We start from the raw sequence: 22,825 nt of genomic DNA on the forward strand, positions 1-22,825 counted from the left end.
CAAAGTTCTCATGACCCCCCCAAACACACACACACACACACACACACACACACTCACTCATACTCTCCAACTATTCCTAGTGGAAATGAGTAAAAACGACTACTTTAAAGATTCACAGTGTATTACTGTAAATAAGTGTATTACTGTAAATAAAAACAACCACATGAAAAATACATTACACTCACCATGTCAAATGAGAGGACTGGGATTGTGCGTCACACTGCAGCATATCAAAGTTATGAGATTCAGAGTAGTGAGAAAGCACATACTGCACCTCACCTCGGCTGTTACTTAGATCGCTACTTTGATTTATAGCATACAATGGAACTGAACCGTGCATCCCATAATTCAGTGCTAGCAAATGGTTGTGGGTGTCAGTTTAATCTAGTTCACATAGTGCATTTCACGTAATACTTTCATGACTCTAAAGCCCATTTTACTCCGAAAGTATTGCGATGTGCACATGTTGGGGCATGGAGCATTCACATCTGTGCTTTCTTGTACTGGTTTGGTAAATATAACTTGCAAATATTTGTCAATATTATTATATAATAATATAACATGAACATGCAATACATGCATTATATATGATAGCATAATGTGAGATTTTCACTCTTAAGCTCTGTAGTAGAGCTGCAGATACCGACTGAAATATTACACATGTGCTGTTTAGATTATTGACAAATACTGTAAAATATAGCACGAATATAGTATTTCATTGTGTTTCTAGCTAGAAACCATGGCTATGCTATCTCCAGACTGAATGAAAGATAATGACAGAGTTCAGGATTATAATCAAATTAATTTATTAAATATTCCACAAATCAATTTTATATGCATAGAACTACATTATAAATAATAGTTCATAAAAAAATCACCTGAGATCCCATCCACATCTCAAGCAACCCCAAGGACAAGAACTTAGGAGTTAAAGGGAAAAGCAGACTGATATATTCACAGAAGTCTGGATAGTTCTGTATGAAGTCATCCTTGTGTTCTGTGAATTTCAGGTTTGGAGAAGAACTGCAACGTCAGCATTAGCAAAGGACGAGGAAAGAAAGGCAGATTGGCCTCCACCCTCGGTCCATCCTGTCAGCACAATGTGCTGGTGAATAAATACTTCACAAACACAAGCAAAACAGGATGGCAGGCCTACCACAGCTCCAACGCATAACATAACATTTCTAAGAAAGCTGACTCAATATGGTATTTTGGTGAAGCACATGGAAGAAATGACATGAAACAGAGAGGACGGCAAGCCAGTCCCATTAATACGCACAAAGATGAAATGAAGTCACATGAAATTCACATTTGAAATTTATACATGTGGTTTTTGAACCCTTCACATGTTATGTAACACACAAAAAAATCATCTGGTCCTTTTCCAGTTTCCAACTGTCCAGTTTGGGTGAGTCTGTGCCCACGATAGCCTCAGATTCTTCTTCTTGGCTGACAGGAACCTGATGTGGAACCTGATGTGATCTTCTGCTGTTGTAACTTATCCACCTCAAGGTTTGATGTGTCGTGTAATCTGAGATGCTTTTCTGCTCACCACGGTTGTAAAGAGTGCTTATTTGAGTTACTATACACTTCCTGTCAAACCAGTCTGGTCATTCTCCTCTGATCTCTCTCATCAACAAGGTGTTTCAGCCTGCAGACCCTCCACTCACAGGATGTTTTTTTGGTTTTTTTTTGCACCATTCTGTGTAAACTCTAGAGACTGTTGTGTGCTGTCAAACCAGCCCATCTGGCACCAACAACCTTGCCATGGTTAAAGTTACAGACATTACACTTTTTCTTCATTCTGATGTTTGACGTGAACCCTAACTGAAGCTTTTGACCAGCATAATTTTTTGCATTGTGCTGCTGCCGCATGATTGGCTGCTTACATAACTGCATGAATGTGCAGGTGTACAGGTGTTCCTAATAAACTGGAAGGTGAGGTTTAACTCCAAGTTCAGAATTGCTATACCAATTATTGGAATATATTATAAATTCATTATATATTTATCTGACCTTTAACACAACCTAAAATACATAACTGTAGTTCTTGACTTATAGATACCCCTCATTACCACCTGTTTGATTTATGCATGCTTCTTTTATCAAATCTTGTACATGTGTTAAATATTAAAATTACACAGAATTATTTATCTGATTTTAATTTTAATGATGTTTTGTGTACCTGTTGTACTTTATGGGAATTTCACAGCATGTCATGCAGAAGCCACTGGAGTCCCAATACATTTACATGAATATCACAAGGGATATTTTTCATACCTCTCTGTCTAAATAGCAGTATTTATCAGATACTGTCACATACACATATGCTAACATAGTGTAGGATGTCCTATAGTGGAAGATTTTCATATTGTATCAAATATTATAAAGTTACAATTAAAATACAAATTAATCTCTAATTTGTTTTTGTTTATATTATAATAAATTAAATATAGAAATTAAAATTATCTTAAACATATCATTAAATACAATAAAATAAAATAATGTAAGAATATTTTAGAAAGAAAACATAAACATTATAAACAACAACAATGATAATAATAATAATAACAATAATAATAATAAATACAAATGTAAAATACATATAAGAAAATGAAGAAAAATATATTTGTATTATTATATATTATATTAAATCTTGAAACAAATTATCATGTCCTTTTTTGTTTTGTTTTCATTTCCATAATGTAATGTAATGAAATTATATTATATTAAATACTGAATAGAAAACTTTACATTTTGTTAAACAATAATATAAAAATAATACAATAAATAATTTAAAATAATAAAATAAAATAATGTAATAATGTTTTGGAAAAAAAATTATTTCCATAATGCAATTATATTATATTATATTATATTATATTATATTATATTATATTATATTATATTATATTATATTATATTATATGCAATTACACATGTAAGATATATATTATGATAAAATGAAATAAAAAAATAATAATAATAATAATAACAACTACAAGTGAAAAGTACATACAAGAAAGGATATAAATAAATAAATAAATACGTAATATTTATATGCATTATATATTTAAATATTAACAAAATATTTATGTATAATGGTGTTATATATATATATATATATATATATATATATATATATATATATATATATATACACACACACCCCATCATAAATAAATAATAAAAAAAAATTAAAAAGCTAAAGGACAGAAGAAGTCGCCATGTTCTAACTTTAGACTTCCGGGCTCGACTACGTTTGTTTCAATCGATTAGATCTGTTTTCCGCTGCTTTTTCCTGCTCATTAGCCTGAAGCGTGTGGCAGACTTGTGTAATCGATCCACGTTGACGACTCAGCTTCGATTTCGGATCTCTACATCCTGATGTGAACGCGGAAAAGCTAAAATAAACAATTTAATCAAGCTGTTTGTCTCCGTTTATCTACGCAGATCGGTGTGAAGTCCTACTGAGTAGCTAGATTTAGGTGATCAGAGAACGTAAACACTTTTATTAGAAGAGGAGAAAATAAAATAAAAGCGGTTTTGTTTGTGTAGAAAGGCTCGGCTCGTTCTCCAAATGTCCGCGTCCGCCGCCGCCGGCGCCTCCCCCGCTGCCTCGCCGGGCTCGCGGCTCTCCGCCCCGGCCGCGGGTATGTCGGTGTTCCGCTGGCTGGAGGTGCTGGAGAAGGAGTTCGATAAGGCGTTTGTGGATGTGGATCTGCTGCTGGGGGAGATCGATCCGGACCAGGCCGACATCACGTACGAAGGCCGGCAGAAGATGACGAGCCTGAGTTCGTGCTTTGCTCAGCTTTGCCATAAAGCACAGACTGTCTTTCAGCTCAATCATAAATTAGAGGTGAGGACTTGCTCTTATATACAGTTACATCTTACTCACATGTTCATCATTAGGTCCAGAGTAATGCAATAATGTCCACCCCAAGGAGCTGCAGCTTATAATGTCCTGGGCCTAATGATGAGCTGAGTTTTATGAGTAAGACAATAAAACTTTACTCATATCATATCATATATCAAGTATCATATCTCTCATCTTATCCTAATTTCACAAACCTGTGGAACCAGTATAGCTCTCATTATAATCACTATAATCATTATACGTGAGTGTTTCACTCTCCTGCGTCATCAGTCATTAGTATCTGCCCTCTGATCCTTCCTCTGTGTGTGTGTGTGTGTGTGTGTGTGTAAAAGTTGCTGGAGTTGACTATGTAAACATGCTCTGTTCTTTTCCAGTCCCAAACTCATCCATCTTATCTCACACACCATTACACAAGAATTTTTTATACACTAACTTTTGTCCACAATGATTTGCATCATTGCTATGGTTATCATACAAAAACATAGCAGGTGGTGTTTGAATTATTAAGAAACTAAAAAATATTTTATAGTGATGAGTGTTTTATTCAGGCCAGTAAGGCAGTAGGCCTAGTCACAGTTTAACATAAACACAGGGCCTGAATATATGTAAAAAACATAAATACACACAGAAACAACAGAAACTGCCTCAAATGATGGTCCTCTGCTTTGGTTCTCAAACCCTGGTTCTTGGCTTTGGGTCTGAAACACAGGTTTTTGAAAGCTGGTCCTCTGCCTTGGTTCTCGAACACGGGTTCGTGAATGTTGGCCTTCGGCATTGGGCCTCGAATGCTGGTCCAAGAACCCTGGTCCTCAGCCTTAAGTCTCAAATGCTGGTCCGGTCCTTGGGTTCAAACGCTGATTTATGAACACTCATCCTTCACCTTGGTTCTTGAATGCTTGTCCTAGAATGCTGGTCCTGAGCCTTGGTTCTCAAATGCTGATCCTTGACTTTGGTTCACAAACACTGTTCCTCGTCGACTGGTCCTAGTTATTTGTACAGAAAAGATGGTTAAAAAGATCTCACATATTCCCATATGACCTGGTGAGAATGTAGGTGTGACATGACGTTTGAAATCCAGCTCTATTATAATGAATCTTCTTTTCTGAGATGTGACGCTTAGACAAAGACCAAGAAATAATAGAACAGAGATAATCAGGGGTCGAGAGAATACATCTCGCCTTAAGGCCAGATCATTTTGAACAAGACGTGCAGGTTTAGAGAAGTGAGTCTATAGAACCTGTTCAGTCAGTGACTGCTCTTTCTGGTCATTGCAGCCTCAAAAAACACTAAATATAAATGTGTAAAAATGCACAAAGCAATCTTTTTGGCTAAAATCACCTTTAACTTTAACAACACAGGCTAGGCTACTGATTTATGTGCTCGTATATAATATTGGGCTCTAGCAGGGCTAAAAAAAAAAATTAGCAGTGCACTGAAAGTTCAGTTTTTAAGTCATAAATTAAATATTGCAATTTAATAAAATATTCATGCTTTGAAAATTTACACAAGATATTTGCAAAATACTTCTTAGACATTAGAGTATTTCAAAAGGTTTCTTCCTGATTTTATCCTCAATTTTATCCCCAATCTGCAAATTGCCAGCCAATGACTAGCTCTCTTCCATCACACAGCAGCTACGAAACAGGCTTTCCTCCACATAAAGATGACCAAACTGCATCTCAGGATCCCTTTTCACAGAAATTTGAGCAATCCTGCCCAATCCTGCAGTTATTATTGTTTGCACCTGTCTGGGATATTTTTCTGAATAACTAACTTGGTTCTATTTCTCAAAATATAAACACCGTGACCCTGGACCAGGATAAAGTAGCTACTGATGAATGAATGAACGAACGAAGGAAGGAAGTAAAGCAGTAAAAGCGGCATATACACTCTAAAAATCTTTCTTTCTTTGTCCCACAAACTAAAACCCGCCCACGAAAAATGATTTAAGCAGTAACTTTTTTTTTTTTTTTTTTTCCACCAATAGCTGTCAAACAATTATACTGCAACAAACAACTACATTATAATCATAATTCTAGCAATTATATGCTTTTTCCAATTAGCTGGTAATTACGGCTCCTTTACTGATAGAAAAATAGTTGCTGGTTGCCGTGTGCCAGTGTAAATTGTCCCTAATGACATACTTAATTGTACCTACTTTTTACTATTTATGTAAGGTGTTATGTAAATATGGAGTGGAGTCGTATCACGTATTGATGGCCTCGTGATATTTTGAAGCACTGTTGTAAAGCCTTGATATGAAATGTTTAAATGTCAGGTTGGATTCTTTAAATGTCAGTTATTTTGGTCTAAGGAATGCTGTGATTTATCCCAACACAGAGAAATAGAGAAATAAAGAAAAGAGAAATAAAAAAAAAAAAAAAAAAGAGAGAGGCCGGTGAGGGAACGACTGCTACGACATAATTAACTTGTTTCATAGACAATCCACAATATTAAATGTAACTATAAATGGATAAAAGTCATATGTTATTTTAATAAATTGAAACTTGTAATCATTGGAAATGGCTGTGGTAGAAGACAAATAAAACACTACAAGACGTGTTGTTATAGTAAAATAATCAGCTTCAGGGTGGTAACGGAAACTCTGCTTCGTCACACCAACACGTTGTTGATTATTTTCCTGTATGTTTTGTGTGTCACAAAGTACAGCACTTTCAGCTGCATTGTGCCCACAACTTCCCAAATTTCTTAAAAGCTTCTTTGAGTCGTCACTGAGAAAATGATCAGCATTTTTGGTAGTGTTGCACAAATAACAGCAAAGCAAGTGTGGAAATTGCATGACTTCTTGCACTCAGCAGGAAGACAGTGTGTTAAGTCATGTAGTGTTAAAATCAGCTATTACCATAGATGTCGTCTCACCCAAGTTATGGTGTCTTCACTCTCGGCCTGTTTATTAGAACCGGGATCACGAGCCAACACGGACAGCTATCGGGGTTAATGCCCAAGCATTAAATCACTGGAAGGCAGTAAAACCCAGGAAGTGCCATGAAGCAGTTATTACTATTACCAAATATCATACACCAGATGAAATATTTATGCAGTATTATAAGTGTGTAAGAAATGGGCCTAAGTCTGGACAATACTTTGTGAAGCTGAGAGGTGGATAGTTTGTATTAAAATGTATTAAGTGGAAGACTGCGTGCCAGTTACATCTTTTGAATCGTATTACTTTCACAGTCTGAAGCTTTGTATATATTTACGCTTACCAGTTCGTTCATTTGCACTTCCAGTTTGACGGAATGTCCTTTAGCATGTTTATGAATTATGGCTTCTTGAAATCCACTTAGTAATCCTGTCAGGCTAGATCACATTAGCTGTGGTTAGAGTAAACAGTGTTCATAGTAAATTGATACTAAAAATGCTGTTAAAAATCCTGTCAGCTTAGTTTGTGTCAGTCCCTTAGGCTAACATTAGCAGTGACAATTAAATTGACTTACAAATCTACTCAGAAATCCTGTCAGGTTAGCTAGTTGGCTGTTTTTAACAAATCCTGTAATCGTAGCTCATGTTACCTAGTTGGGTAGTGAGAGCAGTAAAGATTATTAATTGTAAATAACTTCAATATCCTAATAGAAATCCTGTCAGGTTAGCTAAGGTAAGCTAGTTGGCTAGCATTAGCAGTGAAAATTATTAGCATCTCTGAATGACTTCCTGTCAGCTGAGCTTATTTTAGCTAGCTGACTATCATTAGAAGTGAGGATTATTCATGTTTTATGAATATGACTTAAAAATCCTGTCAGCTTGGCTTGTGTTAGCTATTTTTAGTAGTGAGGATTATTTACGGCTATGAATATGACTTAAAAATCTTGTCAGGTTGGCTCATATTCGCTAGTTGGCTAGTGTTAATAGTAGAGATTATTAATTGTATATGAATTTAAAAAAAATCATATCTGAAATCCTGTCAGCTCAGCATATATAAGCTAATCGGGTCACATTAGAAATTAAGAATAACACACAAATATATTTTACAAATCTACTCAGAAATCCTGTCAGATTAGCTCATTTTAGCTAGTTGGCTATTTTTAGCAGTAAAGATAATTACCATTTATGAAAATGCATTAAAAATCCTGTCAGCTTGGCTTATGTAAACTAGTTGGTTAGCATTAGCAGTGAAGATTATTAACATCTATAAATATAATTTACATACCAGTTTGGCTCTTGTTAGCTAGTTAGTTATTTTTATCAGTGAGGATTAGTGTATGAATATGACTGTTAAGATAATCCTGTCAGATTAGTTTATTTTAACTAGTTAGCTATTTTTAACAGGTGAGGATTATTAACAACTACGAATATTAATATACTTTAAAAATCATAGGTTTGGTTACTTTAGTGAATCTAAATCAATAGCCGTCTCTGTTCTCAGCAGTTTTTTTTAAAAAGCTTGTTAAGGTAATGCTGTTTTTTAAGTTTAATTGAATCTAAACCTCGTCTCTCAGAGGATTGCTGTTCCTGTCTCTGAAGGAAAGAGAACAATATGATGAGCAGTGAGCAGCTCTCTCAGCCTCCTCATTAGAGTCGTAAACTTTCCCAACAGACTCCATTTATTAGTAGCTAAGTGAGGTAGAGTAAATGATGTGCTTACTCAGAGTAAAGTGCAGTGTTTAAAAGCCTTTCTCCTGGTATAAAATCTTGACACTGAACCACAGATGCTCCAGATGTCCAATTCAGCTTATTATTTTGGATGACTTGAGATTTAAACTTGCCTCTTGTTGATGGGATCGAGCTCTGTCTCTCCTCCTTTAATCAGATCTGCCATGTTGGATGTCTTTCACAGCTCTTTCACAGGAACCCTCCCTCTCAGGAACCCTTTGTTTCAGCTATTAAATGCCTTTTTTTTTGCGCCAAGAGCACAACGCCATCACAGCGCAGCTTGCCCCATATATTTTATATAAGGAATAACACACTCCAGACCAGGGTGGTGTGATGCGGCCCAACGCGCAAGCGGAGTGCCACTACTCCCCCGTGAAGTGCAGTATTTTTGTGTAACAGCTGTACAACAGTCTGGAATGTGTTATTCTGCTTATATCACAGAGATTTGCCAACTATTACAAAGTTTAATTTATTAATTTACGAAATCTTGTGCATTTTAATGATTTTAAAAGTTAGTTCCTGTTCTCACTTATGTTATAACTCCCAAAAACAATCATTCTTCACCAGCCTTCTCTCTCTCTCTCTCTGTCTCTCTCTCTCTCTCTCTCTCTCTCTCTCAGAATGCATCTTGTCATTTTACAGAGAAAACGGAGAGCGAAAGCTCCTCATATCTGAATACTTTCCTGTGCTGATAAACTTCGCAAAGCGCTGTGACTTTTACTAAGTCTCCTTCCATAAATGTTAAATAAATGTCTACTAACAAAAAATGTCACCACATCAACAATTATTGGTTTAACTTTGTTTAACATGTATTTTATCTGTTTATTATTATTTTTAAATTATGTGGCGCGTCCACCATACAAGTCCCTGTGTATGAGCTGTTACTATAGAAATGCTAACGTATTTGTTATTGTAAGGTATATAGTAAGCGTGTATAGTGAACAGGAAGTGAATTTGTTCATTTTGTGGCTGGATAACATACAGACTCATAAATATATGAATTAATAATTATTCAGATGCAATTTTTAAAAATGAATTAGATTGCCCATTATAACTAATTTCTAAAATTAGTATGTTTTGAGTATAATGTTTTAGTGCTTTTAGTTTGTTTAGTGAACACTGTGTCAGATATGAGCTTCACCTGATAAAACTTGATCCTATAAGCTTTCATTAAGTATTGTCATAACTAATAAGGTTCTTCTCTCTTGTCTGTGTGCTTGCCTCAGGCTCAGCTGGTGGATCTGAAGTCGGAGCTGACGGACGTGCAGGCAGAGAAGGTCGTGGTGGAGAAGGAGGTCCATGAGCAGCTGCTCCAGCTTCACGCTCTGCAGCTGCAGCTCCACGCCAAAGCAGGCCAGAACGTCGACTCCAGCTCCATTAAAGACAGGATGGTGTGCACTTTCATACAGCCTGTTCTTCACCTGTTTAGCCTAGCTCTAGCACCTTACATCAGACTCACATGTAGACTTATTGGCTTGTTAGGATCTATTTTAGATAGGCCATTTTATCTCTGCTTGGCTTTGCATAAAATTAGAGACTCCTCTGTCCTTCGCGGCATTATTGTATTCATATTATTCTAGGGCCAGACGAATATGCCAGTGATTACAGATGTGGATACTGCTTTAAATAAACTAAAACATTTGTTAATTGATCCAGTTTTATATGAGCAAAATCTAAGCAAACACCAGCAGACTTTATAGCTCGGAGGTGGAGTTATTTCATCCCCATGAGCAACCCAGTTTCTGTAATTTTTCTGACAAAAATGTAACAATGAAGGGTCTCTGGAAAAAGAAAAAAGCTAAATTAATACAACATAAATGAAGCAACATTTTACTGCCAATTGCAAGAAACAAAACATTGTTAAAGCTTTTAAACAGCAGTGCATTCAGAATAAATAGTCTCTGGTGTTATGTAATCACTGTGCTGTGTATAAATGAAGGATTTGGGTCTGGAGGCTAAACTCTATTGTCAGAGCCCAAAGTGAAAATTGTAAAATCCTTCACGGTTGCTATTATTTTATGCCGTGTGATAGGAAATGTCTACACCTGAGTAAGCAGTAGTGTAGCTCTTAAACAAGTGGAAAAATTGTTGGCTCTCTGAAGCAGGACTTAAATTTACTGAGCTTTGGTGATATAATGGGTCAACTGCACAAATAAACAACAAAAACTCATATAACTGAAAAAGGTCTTCAATTTTGAAGACTATTGTGGGTTTGAATCCCAAACATATCACACTCTTCCATGACTGATTAGCGCCCCCTAGTGTCCAACAGTATATTGTTTAAAAAAAAAAAAATGGGTGCAAAACTTTGCATCCCCTATAGTTTCTGGAAACCAGGAAAGAATATCTCTATTTACAAAAAAGCCAAAATGGTTAGGAATGAAATGTACAAGTTTTCTGCAAGAAGAGATCATTCCAAAATGCGTGGAAAATAGTTTGAAAAGATTTGAAAATCTGTTCAAAGGATATAAAGGCAGTTCTTCTAAAACTTATGGCATGTTTTTAGGAAATATTTATATCAATGTACAAATGGCAACCCTGACCAGGATATAGCGGTTCCTGAAGATGACTTTCTGGAAGGGAGATGCTAACTTTTTAACTGATATATTAACTGATATTTTGATTTATTTCTGTTTTAATATTATAATGTGCACTATTTGACTGTTTTTGTTGCTTATGATAATGTAAAAACATCTGTGAAACCTAACACACTAAGGCCGTGTTTTAAACCTGATATTAACATGCGTCTTGAGTGATCAGATTACAGCTGGTCAGCTGTAAGTAGAAATATAAATGGGGTCGTATGCGTCTCGTAGACTCATTATGATCCCTTCATTCGAACCACGTTCGGATGTGGTCAAGGACGCATATGGATGCATTATATTTGTAGTGCAAACATAATCGCAGCTGGTTGGAGAGGATGCAGTTCAATGGAGAGCAGGTACATGAACAAGAGTTTTGTCCCAAGGGTATGCAAACTTTTGCACTGTACCCTCACATTTATGTATATGATTTTGCTATAGACCATTTTAAAGACATTAGTCCTGCTTTATCAGTGTGATTTCCACCAATACTCTGGAACTTTAATAGCTGATCTATCAGTCAGGTCTTAATCATTTCTTCTGTTGTGATAGTGCTCATCGTGTGTTTGCTGCTAATCCACGCTGTGGTTTGAGCCTCTTGTTAACTGCTCTGTCTCTCTTCTGTCTCACTGAGCTGAGCGTATGGAGAAAGCCTGAGTGATTACTACAGTTCTGCTTTTACCTCCCTGATCCTGAAATCACTGCCTTTCTAACCTCTGACCCTCTGTGTTTCTCTCCTTGGCCCTAAGCCTGTTGCCTCCGTGGAGGAGATGGTAAGTGCTCCGTGTGCATCTTGTTGTCTTCCCCCGCTCATGTCTCTCTGTGTCCTGTCTATGCTTGTGGATTTGTCTAACCGATGTACTCTACATGGTGGTGAACAGTCACACGCTGATCATGTTTTATATGTTTGTGTTGGGCTAGTACTGTCATTACTGACACACTGGTTTGGATTTGTAGTATTTCTTTACTGTGTTCTGAGCCATTTGAAGATGGATATGTGCAATTTCCTTAAAAAGGGAAACACTCAGGAAACACCATTACAGGAAAATAATCAACGACTGAGTGGTGTGGTGCACCCCAACATGAAGCAGAGTCACTGTTACCACCGCAAAGTTGATTATTTTCTTATGACGGCACTTCTCTAAGTGTTTTATTCCTCTTTTACTACAGCAGTTTGCCAACTCTGACAGTTATACATTGTCATTTTTATCCATTTGTATTTACAGAACATCAGCAAAACAAGTGTTATGGCTTTGATTATAGCAGCTATGAACAGTCTTTCCTGCACCAGTATCTCTATTTTGTCTCACTACAATTAAATAAGATGAAAAAAAGCAGCTTGTTATGTCAAAGAAACCAGAAAGCGCAAACTCCTCTGACTTTCCTGGTGGGGCGGAAAACTAAAAGGATCAGCTTTACCTCAAAGTCTTCTTCTATAAACGAAATAAACAAACATCTCCTTGAAGAAAGCTCCACTAGAGAAGCACATACATAGTTTTCAGTGTTAAATAACATGTCTAGTAAAAAAAAAATCCATTTATTATTAAGCTTAAAATGTGTAAGTGTCCACCATACCATACAAGTTCATGTGAATGAGCTGTTACGATAGAAATGATAACCTACTAGATGGAGCACATTAATATAAACCTGTAAATATCATTGTTAATCAATCAATATATTCTGACCAGTCAGATTGGAGAATCGGCAGTGCTGTGGTATAAATTTAACATCCTTAATGCTAGTAAATTGCATCTGTAATAGAATATTGGTGTGTGTTGTCTTTGAAAGGTCACTGATGATGAACTTGTGCAGTCATTGGGACACTTTGCAAGTCAATATGTTGCATAAAAATGTGGAAATTGCCCATATGCCACCTTAAATGTTTCGGAAAGGCTCGAAATGTTGCTACAATCCTGCACTTCTGCTTATTAGGTCATAATTTGTACAATTCATTTGTTGTAATGAAAGCCATTGCTTTGGACTAAAGTGGTGTTAGTGTGTGTCTTGTGTCGTAGCGGGCTTAGTCTAGTTAGTGTGGTAGATGTGTGTGTGTGAGTCTGTGCATGTGTGTTTGTGTTTTTGACAGTCTTGGCAAAAAACTAACTGTGTGTGTGTGATTCACACTTCAGGCTATATACACACACTTCTTAAATACATTTTGTGTGTGCGGTTAACAGGAGAAGGAACTGGAGGCCAGTAAGAAGGAGAAGGTGAAGGAGGTGAAGCTGGAAGCCGAGGTGAGGATGCTGAAAAAAGAGAACGAAGCCCTCCGCAGGCACATCGCAGTACTGCAGGCTGAGGTGTACGGCGCCAGACTGGCAGCCAAATACCTGGACAAGGAGCTCGCTGGGAGGTAAGAGAACCACAAACACTGTGCTGTGATGTTACGATGAGGCACGGTTGCCAGATTAGCATGATGACAAAACCAGTCAGGTTTCAAAAATCAAAATCTGTCTGTCTCAAGCCAAATATAAAGCCAAATAATGGATCTCCTAAAGGTCCTAAAATGGTCAAATTGTTACAGATATTTTCACAAATATGAAAATATCTGAACTTAGCATTGATTTATTAGACCAGTACACTACCACACAAGAAGTACATTCATATTGTAACACTAACATTGCACCTGTTAATTTACAAGTGTGGGTCAAAAGAAAAACCTTCGAATTAGAATTGAGTCAAATTTTTTTTCTAGAGGAATCCGGGCACCTATTAATCGCTGGACCATTTGAATTGCACAAAATGGAAATTGTGTAAAAATATGATATACCTTTGTAACAAAAATATATAACTATATACAAAAAAGATTGCAAATAAAAAAATTTTAAGGTTTTCACTTGACCCACCCTTGTACAACATTTTAATTATAACTGCCGCAAAGATATATGTGTATGTGTATATGTAGAACATCATGCATTTTTTGTTTGCATTAAAAAAATTGCAGTTTACCTACTTGGCTTGCAAAACATTGAAATTAATTAATGCAAATGAATGCAAAACTCCCAGCCTGCAGACAAAAAGAGCTTGTGTCAGATTAATTCTCCCTGAAAACTGCAGATCTGGCAACCCTGCAATGAGTGAAAGTGAGTCTTTCACATTGAAATTAATTAATGCAAATGAATGCAAAACTCCCAGCCTGCAGACAACAAGAGCTTGTGTCAGATTAATTCTTCCTGAAAACTGCAGATCTGGCAACCCTGCAATGAGTGAAAGTGAGTCGTGTCTGCAGACTTCCTGACTCAGTGTGTGGAGAAAACTCCAGTTTCTTGAGTTGTCTGTTGTGTGTTTTAGGGTCCAGCAGATTCAGTTATTAGGTCGGGACATGAAGGGACCGGCTCACGATAAACTGTGGAACCAGCTGGAAGCTGAGATTCATCTGCACCGCCACAAAACAGTCATCCGAGCCTGCAGAGGGCGCAACGACCCAAAGAAGCCTTTGCCATCACCCGCAGGACATGTGAGAACTAACTTACAGACACTGCAGTGTACTGTGTAATACACACTATATAACTGAGTATGTAGTACACAGAAATGTCTCATGCTGCATCACAGCACAGCTGAACACTTGGAGGAAAGTGCTAACTGCCCTGTTCCGCATACATGAGTTCACGGATGCACGTGATTGGTTAGATTCAGTTTGAGTGACAGGGGACAGAGTAATGCCATTCCTTCCACTCAGAGAGCACAGGCAGTTACACTGTCTTGGACTCCTGGATATGGATGGCTGTGGCATCATACATTCGAACTCCCGATATCCTGACAACAGGGAAAAATTAATTATGCAACTTAAACATAGTGCAGGCACTAAAATCGACATGGCATAGCCGGTCACTTCAAGCTGTTGTTACAGATAACCAAAAATAGCAAATAATTGAGGAAAAAAAGTATTCTTTAGAGCAGGGGGTCCCTGGAGGATTAGTGGTTAGGCCACAGCGCTCTCATGGCTGGGGGTGCACAAGTCTCCCAGTGCCGGTCCCAAGCCTGGATAAAATTGGGGAGGTTTGCGTCAGGAAGGGCATCCGGTGTAAAAACTGTGCCAAAGCAAAATATGCGGACCAATGATCCTCTGTAGTGACCCCTAACCGTAGCAGCCGAAAGAAGAACAACATTCTTTATAGCAGGGGCTCTCAAACTTTTTGCAGCCAGTCAGCCCTTTAGCGGTAAAGAAATTCCATGGACCCCTCAGTACAGATTTATTCTATGAGCAATTCATATATATTATTCAAATGTGTGTATTCATATTCTGGTAAATTTATATGACATTATTTATAGTCAGACTTGTTTTTGGGTTATTGAGGGTTGGATTGAAGCCAGGTAATTTCAAATGACCAGTCAAACAGGCTAACTATAAGACTAAATAATTAAAAAAAATTAAAAAGTATGGTATTAAAATAAAACATCATGGACCACTGGTTACTTCAAGGAGCCCACTTTGAGAATCACTGCTTTTTTCAGGGTGTCCGAATGAGATAACCAATGAGATAACCAATGAGAGTTAAACTACATATATGTGATCTTGTATTTATTTATTTACTTATTTATTTACAGTTATTTTTAGATATATTTTTTTATTCCTTACAGGTAAAAAATGGCATTAACACTGAATGAAAGGGTAGAGATAGTGCTTCTTGGTACTCTCATTGGTTCCTGACTTTGCAGACACCCTGTAGAATACCATTCGTGATGGTTACTGATGGTGATCTCTTCTTTCATCAGGACCCAGAATCTCTGAAGAAGACTCAAGGAGTCGGTCCTATCCGCAAAGTGCTTCTGTCTAAAGAGGACCACGAGGGGCTTGGGATCTCGATCACAGTGAGTCCTACGATCCATAAGACCTGAATCTACCAAATTTATCACACATTGTGTCTATGATTCAGTTTTCAAACACATTAATCACAGATCAGAAAGGACCTGCTGTTGTGCCTAGGCTTTGCACAACACGTGTACGTTTCCGGTGTGACATTTGTGCGCTTCTGATGTCGCAGGGAGGTAAAGAGCACGGCGTTCCCATCCTGATCTCGGAGATCCACCCGGCCCAGCCTGCAGAGCGATGCGGGGGGCTGCACGTGGGAGACGCCATATTAGCCGTCAACAACATCAACCTGAGAGACGCCAAGCACAAGGAGGCAGTGACCATCCTCTCTCAGCAGGTTACTCCCTCCATCAGTGGCTAAGAACATGATTTGTGAGATTCCGTGATACACTTGTAGCAGCACGGTGACTGATTATTCACTGATGATTTTATTCCGTTCTCCTGCAGAGAGGAGAGATTGAGTTTGAGGTGGTGTACGTGGCACCGGAGGTGGACTCGGATGATGAGAACGTGGAGTATGAGGATGAGAGTGGGCATCGCTATCGTCTCTACCTGGATGAGCTGGAGGAGGGAAATGGCAGTAGCCATGGCAACGGCCCTGCTGATTCTGCATCACTGCAAGGCAAGAACAAAAGAATTATTAGTAGATAATAATATATCATTAGATTAAGTGTTGTGGAGATTCAGTGCTTAAGATGGCCCCAATACATGGATTAGTACTCCATCACTTGCGAAGTTTATGATTTTAGAGGCCATAAAAGACCATTTGGCTGTGCTTGTTAAACACTAGAATGTGCGCTGTTGGATGAGAAACTGTGAAAGCAGCCTAATACCTACAAAATTATACACTAAACCTGCAAATTCCTGTCCTTACAACACATGTCCTTAGAGCATAGCCTTCAGATTCACGTCTCGATTGTCTTTTCTCTCATATGCAGTTGTGGAGAAGCACCTGATGGCGGACGGAGCCGAGAACGGAGACACGGGCATCTCCAGCGAGAGTCCATCTGAGGAGACGCCCTCCAAGACGGCCGAGTCTCCTCAGAACTCGTCCTGAAGAGCTGGGAGAGACGAGAGGGGCTCCGGTCCCCTCCTCACAGGGAGAAGGAGAGAGAGAAATAAAAACTCCAGCCCTGTATGATACCTGTAACATACCAAGACGTGTGTTTTGTACCGTATGGACATGACACAGTTTCAGAGTCCACTGGAGATCACATGGAGACACTGGGAGGAAACACAGAGAGGACAGCTTCTCACGTGGAAGTTGTACTCAAGCACGATGTCTTCTGAATTAACATCAACTGTGGTCAGGAAAATGGCTGAGTGTGATGTGTATTTACAGAGAAACAGCTCTGGAAAGGTGGAAGAGATGGGATGTGATGGGTGCTTTTTTTTTTTTTTTTTTTTTTTTTTTTTTTTTTTAAATATCCTTTGTGTGCAGTTACTGATCCCCAGCAGGTGAATTAGGCCTGAGCTCTGATGCAGTACTGGGGAATTAATCTAAAATCTCTTCTTTCTGTAAATTAATTGGATATAGCAAAGAGTGGAGGTTAGCATACCACATATAATCATTATCTAACGTAAGGGTAAATCCACCTCAAATCACCAGATTTAAAAAAAAAATCTTCCCGACCAACCATCTCAGATTTGCTTCATATTTTCTGGAAATAATGTCACTATTCCGAATAAAATAGTGCAGAATTTCAAGCTTGTATCTGCATTAGTTTCTGAGATATAGAGGCTTTAAAAGGGGGCATGGCCCTGGAAAAACCAGTGCTCCAGAAAAAGTTGCACAAGTCCATAAATTTTGACTTATTCATGCTAGATACATGCAGTTTTTTAGGGATTGTTGTCTAGTATACGCTGTCTTTAACTTGTAATTGAAGGTACACAGTTGCATATTTGCCAATTTATGGCCTGCTAAAAATATAAAAATAAATAAGTAAATAAAAATAAACAGAAATGTCCTTTGGCCCTCTATATCTCCACACTAAAGCACATCAGATCTTTGAAATTTTCATATCTATTACTCATGTTATAGTACTTTCTTAGCAATTAGGTGTATGTCTGAAAGAACTCAAACTTTCTGATTTATGTGGTGTTAAAAATGGGAAAAAAAATGTTTGCACCTTTATTTCAAATGTATATTGCCCATGTATGACAAGGTCTACCATAAAAAGAATTATATCACTTGTAGGAGCATATTTTAATTAGCAAAAGCACAAAATATTGAAGGAATCTATAACAATAAAGGTATAAAATATGCCATGCTTTACTACAAACAACAGGCTATAAATTGACATGTATGCAACTGTGAACCTTCTATTTTTTAAGTTAAAGACATCTTATACTAGACAACAGTCTCTGTAAATTTCATGCATTTAGAATAGTTCAAGAGTAATTTTGCTGTAGTTTTCACAGGGCCACACCCCCTTTTTTAAAGCCTCTATATCTCAGAAACTAATGCAGATGGTCAGTTGGGAAGCTTCCAGTGATTTCACGTGGATTGACCCATAAATTTTTTGTCTTTCGTACATGTCATTTTAGTGTCTTCCTGTTTGGAAAAAGGTGTTGTTTCCTCTTGTTATGGGCAAAGGGTTGGTGAAATGTTATTATTCAGCCTAGAACTGAGCGATATGTGAAATTAATTTACAGACTTGCTTTATTATCCACATTTTTAGTTCATTTCCAAGAACAAGAATAGAACTGACTTTGCAGTAAGGCCCGCCTCCTTTACTTTCATTGCCTTCCATGCTTAACCAATCACAGCCGTTTCTGCACTCATGCTTGCTCTGATTGGATGCTAAAAGCCAGATTAAGAAAGAGAGTTATACATGAGCCGTGTAGCTACAGTGAAACTGTTGACAAACGTGTGGCGTCTGGAAAAAACCTTTCACCTAGTCAGATTTTGACATCACGGACATTTTAAGACCCAGAATGAATGAATTACGTGTGTGTATGTTTAGCGATGACATGTCCCTATCCAGCAACTTGATCAAATTGTGACGTTGACTGCGTGAGGAAATCACACTTAGCTAGCTAGGTTGCGGACATCTTTAAACAGACTGACTGTTTTTACCACTGCGTTTGTTAAACATAACACAACATGATCTTTGCAGGAAGGTAACCACAGCAAGGTTAGAAAGTAAATAAAAAAAACTTCCGTTTTTTATCGTTTCTTGAAGTATAAGCATCGAAGTAGATTATAAGCAGAAAAAAACACAATTTTGGCCCAAACCAAATTTTTCACTTTGTCCATTTTCCAGAATTCAGCTACATCAGTGACATCCAAAGGGTTTTCCCAGGCCACAACACACATCTATATTTCAGGAAATAACTTTGTTAAAAGTGCTAAATCACATAGTGTAAGGGTGGCGTTATATTTCACAGGTAACTACATGCACACACACACATCTACTGCTGCTGCTTGTGTATAATTCCTCACATAATAACTGGTCTGCGTACATTATACGCATCTGGAGGATTTAAAACTCTATCAACCAGATCCCTGCTGCAAAAAAATATCTTAGTGTAAAATTAGTGTAAATTAGTAGTATGTAGCTAATATTTCTCATGATATAAGTATTAAGCCTATTTATAAACATTTCTACTAATCATAAGCTTAAAAATGGCAGAAATTTCACTATTTTACTTAATTAGATATCTTTTTTTGCAGTATGGACAGCAGGTTTCCATGACAACTAGTAAAATGTTAGCGATTTCACCAGAACTTATGCGCATGTTTGTCACTGTAGAGAGGAGTGGAAATATATGTATAAAAATATGTGGAGAAAAAAAAACCCAAATGCCTAAAATGTCTGTTAGCTTGTTTTGAGGACTTTCCAAAATTGTTTTGTAGCTGTAACGTGTGTCTCAAATCACATACTTTGACCTAAACTATAAATGTTCAGATGTAGAAAATATTGAGGTTTGGGTATAAGAGGGTTTGTTAAAAATGCATGTGATGTAAATGATCTGCTGAACGTTAGTGTGTGATTTGAGACGCAGCTCAGGTTGGTTTAGTCTGCTGCCGCTGTCGTGTTTTGATATACTCTCGGCATCATTGCGTCATGCAGACACACAAAGCGGAGGAGTTTCTGAGGAACTAATGAGCCAAATGATCGCAGAATATAAATAGCAGCCATTTTGTGTACACACAACACCCAATAGCCTAACTGGGAAGTCACATCACTGTGTGTGTGTGTGTGTGTGTGTGTGTATCTTTGTGAGTCTGTCTGTCTGTCTGTCTTTCAGCTTCTGAAATATTTCTGCAGTATCTGAGAATGTGGTATAATAAATTCTGGACCATTTCTGTATAAAAGAGATATTAATGTAAAACGCACTGAGGATGTGTGTTATACATGAAAATGTAGGAGAAATGATGTAGGGACAGATCCATTTAGCTAGCTAAGTCCTTCTATGAATAATGTAAACGGAGAATGATGGTGGAAATGTGACAAAATAATAGAGAATATCAACATTTACCTCAGATGTATTGGAAAATTACTTAAAAAAAGACTTTGTATGTTATGATTCTGAGAGTTGCCAGAACACTGCTACATATACTTACACTGCGTTCAGACAGGGATTGTGTATTCATTGTGTTTAGAAATATAAATGTGAATAATTTCCTAATGTGATATTCATGACTTTCTCACAGAGTTCACTGTTGGTGCTTCTCAGGTTGGAACTCGTCAGCAGTTCAGTTAGCGATCAACACTAAATATAAATGGAATTTTAGCCATATAAATTCATTTTTTAAATAATTTACTAACATATCTGAGGTAAATGTTGATATTTTCTACAATCTTATCTCCTTTCCTCTATCGTTCTGCATTTACATTGTTCTTTAAGAAAAAGTTTGTTATGTATTAGCTAGCTAAATCAATCTCTCCAACTATTAGCTAGCTTATACTCCGGGGCTGTGTTTCTCAGTTGCCAAGCAACAGTGTTCGTCCAACTTTAACCTCTTGAGAACCAATTTATAGCACAAAATTGATTTCCATTTGAACGCATCATTAGAGGAATATTGTTATAGGAACGTAAGGTAACAAGTGGAATCTGATAAGAAGCAGCCTGGTTTACAATTTTGCTTTTTTTTTTTGTTTTTTTAAATTGTAAGAAATGCCCAATAGGAAATAAGAGATATCACTTACTGGGATGCAGAGGGAAAAAAACTGAGATGTTAAAGTACCGGTAAGGTGACCTGAGAATGTGCAATATGTGTGTGTGACTTGAGGTGAACAGGGTGCTGTTCTTCATCCATCACGTAACAAATAAGTAAGTCATGCTGTTAGAGGAATATAATCAACGACTGTCACTGTGGCACTGTTGATTATTTTCCTCTAACAGCATGTCCTGAAGTGTTTTATTCCTCTTAGACCACAGCAATTTGCTACCAATTTGTATTTATTAATGAATGTAATACCATTTAATACATTTAATCTGGAACATCTTTTTTTTCCCCAAAAAAAACTTCATTGCTGTTACCACTTACATTATAGTAGCTCTAAACAGTCGTAACATCACCACCCTCTCTTTTCTCTCTCAAAGGTAATAACAAGAAAAAATGTCACATATCTGAGAAACCACAACATGCAAAATGCTCTATGCTGTGACTCTGAGAGCTGTGATGATGTCTTCTGTGTGTATAGCAGTAAAATATCAGCAAACCTAAATGATTACTCGGGTGACTGCTTCATTATTCGCTAAATAGAAAATCTCTGTACCAGTATTTTACCTGCTCTCTCCTCTGAGACATTTTACAGAGTGTGAACATGACACTCACATACACACACACACATCCAGTGTGCTTCTTTTCTAAATCGGACTCTGAAACCTTTTTTTTTTTTTTTTTTTTTTTTTTTTTTTTAAAGGAGGAATTTTGCAGACAATCAGCTTGTGGACCTTATGGAGCGGATTTTCTGTTACTGATGTATTACGGAGTGTGTGGTGAGACAGGATTCTCGTAACTGGATCACACTGTCACTGCATGCCACAGGAAACACCTACAGAAAGCATCAAGCCTGCATTTTAAATCCACCTGTACTTCATATGGTTTATTGGTGATTGTTAACTTCCTGCTTGTCATATGATCCCTATTTCTGCAAGCTAGGCATGTGCCGATAATCAGTTATCTGATTATCAGTTATACGTATTATTAAACTCGGTTGATATTACAGATACTGTAGATTATCCCTACTATCTACTGTAGGTTGGGAGCATTTCAAGTCAGCATTTGTACATCTGTATGTAAAATATGTCCCATGCAAACAGCAGTGTAAAGACACGTTTCCTCATTTTTGCAAATTTGCATGAAGGAAATCTCATAACTGTATTCCCAATGATATTCCAGAATAAACACGTTGGAAAGACTGTGATATAAACCTAATATCGGCACATGTCTACTGCAACCTGAAAGGTTTGGTATAAATGTCATATCGGTATTTACTGCATAATAATATTGGAATAAACTTATTTGCTCATTTCAGCTTGGTTTGTCTCTGCTAATGAGAAATACCATTAAAGGAATACTCCAGACTTTTAAACTAATCTCTATACATTGCATATGTAGTGTGTGGTGTGGTGTGTGTAATTACCACATAAAAATTTCAACAAATTTTCCTCATGAAAAAAAAAAAAGAAAAAGAAAACCTGTTTACGCTAAACTCATTTATAATAGCAGTCTAAGGGCACTTGTTGAAGTCTGTCTAAAAAAAGTTTATGTGAAACATTTTTCATAAATTCTTCAGTCAAAGGTTGTTGTAAATGATGCTCTAAATCTGATTGTGTTACTTTTTCAGAAGGAGGAGATTTGCCATAATGTTTTACCACAAGCATAGTTGGATGAAGAAACTCAACAACTGCCCCAAGACATGAATGTAATCCCCTTTTAAAGGTAAAGCTTTAAGTGTACACTACATGCACCATTCCAGGTAAAAG

The 22,825-nt window shown here is 37.2% G+C and overlaps 1 protein-coding gene across 2 annotated transcripts; it reads left to right on the forward strand.

The window, feature by feature from the left end:
• Window positions 1–3,299: 3,299 nt before the first annotated feature.
• gopc (golgi-associated PDZ and coiled-coil motif containing) lies at window positions 3,300–21,561 on the forward strand. 2 transcript variants are annotated; one of them, XM_026923765.3, is made up of 9 exons: window positions 3,300–3,859; window positions 9,715–9,879; window positions 11,820–11,843; window positions 13,248–13,423; window positions 14,362–14,527; window positions 15,787–15,882; window positions 16,056–16,220; window positions 16,331–16,505; window positions 16,822–21,561. In XM_026923765.3, exons 1-9 carry the CDS (start codon window positions 3,581–3,583, stop codon window positions 16,938–16,940), a joined length of 1,365 nt encoding a protein of 454 aa, XP_026779566.1. In that variant the 5' UTR covers window positions 3,300–3,580; the 3' UTR covers window positions 16,941–21,561. The 2 variants fall into 2 exon arrangements, with proteins under 2 accessions (XP_026779566.1, XP_026779567.1); XM_026923766.3 differs by lacking the exon at window positions 11,820–11,843.
• The last annotated feature ends 1,264 nt before the right edge of the window (window positions 21,562–22,825 follow it).

Source organism: Pangasianodon hypophthalmus, chromosome 19 (assembly GCF_027358585.1).
Source record: "Pangasianodon hypophthalmus isolate fPanHyp1 chromosome 19, fPanHyp1.pri, whole genome shotgun sequence".
NCBI lineage: Eukaryota > Metazoa > Chordata > Actinopteri > Siluriformes > Pangasiidae > Pangasianodon > Pangasianodon hypophthalmus.

What these genes read in the sequence shown, in the direction of transcription:
- gopc (XM_026923765.3), top strand. Translation starts at nt 3,581, where the DNA reads ATGTCCGCGTCCGCCGCCGCCGGCGCCTCCCCCGCTGCCTCGCCGGGC. An exon ending in AGCTCAATCATAAATTAGAG is followed by an intron (nt 3,860 to 9,714) that starts GTGAGGACTTGC and finishes TGCTTGCCTCAG; the next exon opens with GCTCAGCTGGTGGATCTGAA. An exon ending in GGCTTGGGATCTCGATCACA is followed by an intron (nt 15,883 to 16,055) that starts GTGAGTCCTACG and finishes CTGATGTCGCAG; the next exon opens with GGAGGTAAAGAGCACGGCGT.